The 886-nt window shown below is 65.2% G+C and overlaps 1 protein-coding gene across 1 annotated transcript in view; it reads right to left on the bottom strand.

The window, feature by feature from the left end:
* TMEM129 (transmembrane protein 129) overlaps nt 1–389 on the bottom strand; it is a 6,924-nt gene extending 6,535 nt beyond the window's left edge. Inside the window, exon 1 of the mRNA XM_018049810.1 lies at nt 224–389. Within this exon, the coding sequence (XP_017905299.1) occupies nt 224–299 (76 nt within the window). The 5' untranslated portion in view covers nt 300–389. The remainder of the gene's footprint in view (nt 1–223) is intronic.

An 886-nucleotide genomic window follows, 5' to 3' on the forward strand; every position in this document is an offset into this window, starting at 1 on the left:
ACGCTCGTGCCCTGCGCCCAGCGCTGGCCTCCCGATCCCCGCCCTCTGGGTCCAGCCCCACCCGGACCCATCGCCGACTCCTGCCGCACCTGATTCGGCAGACCGCCCTCACCCTAGGTCCCCAGTCCCTCCCCGCCTCCCCGGCCAGCCCTCCTCTTCTCAAAAACCCCTCCTCTTGAGTAGAAGCCCAAACTCCGGAAGGCTGCCGTCATTGTTCTCCCACCTTCCCCAGGGCAAGGAGGAGGTCTGCCAAAAAGGCGTCCTGTCCGTCTGCTCTCCGTCCTGTGTCCTGCAGCCATCCAGCCCCCCTCCCCTGTTTACCCAGTTGTTCAGGCCAAACCTCAAGAGTGAGTGGCCCCTAGCTCAGGCTCATCTTTCCCGTCTCCGGACGCAGTGTGTGAGCCCGACGCCGAGAGGGGCTGACCACGCCCCCTGGCCCAGTGCCAGCGCCTCTGACCCACCCCCACCCACCCCCGCCCCGCTTCCCTCCTACCCCTCTTGTCGTCCACAGGCAGCCCCTACCCCGAAAGCCCTTCGAGGTGGCTTGTCACCCTGACCTCCCCTCTTTTAAAAGCCACCCTTTCTCCCGTGCCCCAGCCACCTGGCCTCCTCAACCACAGTCCCCAGGGTCCCCACCGCCAACGAGTACCTGTAGTGCCCCCACGAGGCAAATGCCCAGTCCTCTGGTGACTCCTCAGTTGGGAGTGCCATGCCACTGACCATCGTGAGGGCCTCAGGAAGGAGGAATGAGACTCTCCTGGAACCCCTGGGCCTGATTGGAGGCCCCTGGTGGAGACGCTCAACTCCCCACAGGTGACTCGACACCTGCTGCCTGCTGCCTTCTCCAGCTCCTCCTCGGCCATGCTGCTGGGCCCTGTTGCGTTTC

The sequence above is a fragment of the Capra hircus genome, chromosome 6, assembly GCF_001704415.2.
Source record: "Capra hircus breed San Clemente chromosome 6, ASM170441v1, whole genome shotgun sequence".
NCBI classification, from domain to species: domain Eukaryota; kingdom Metazoa; phylum Chordata; class Mammalia; order Artiodactyla; family Bovidae; genus Capra; species Capra hircus.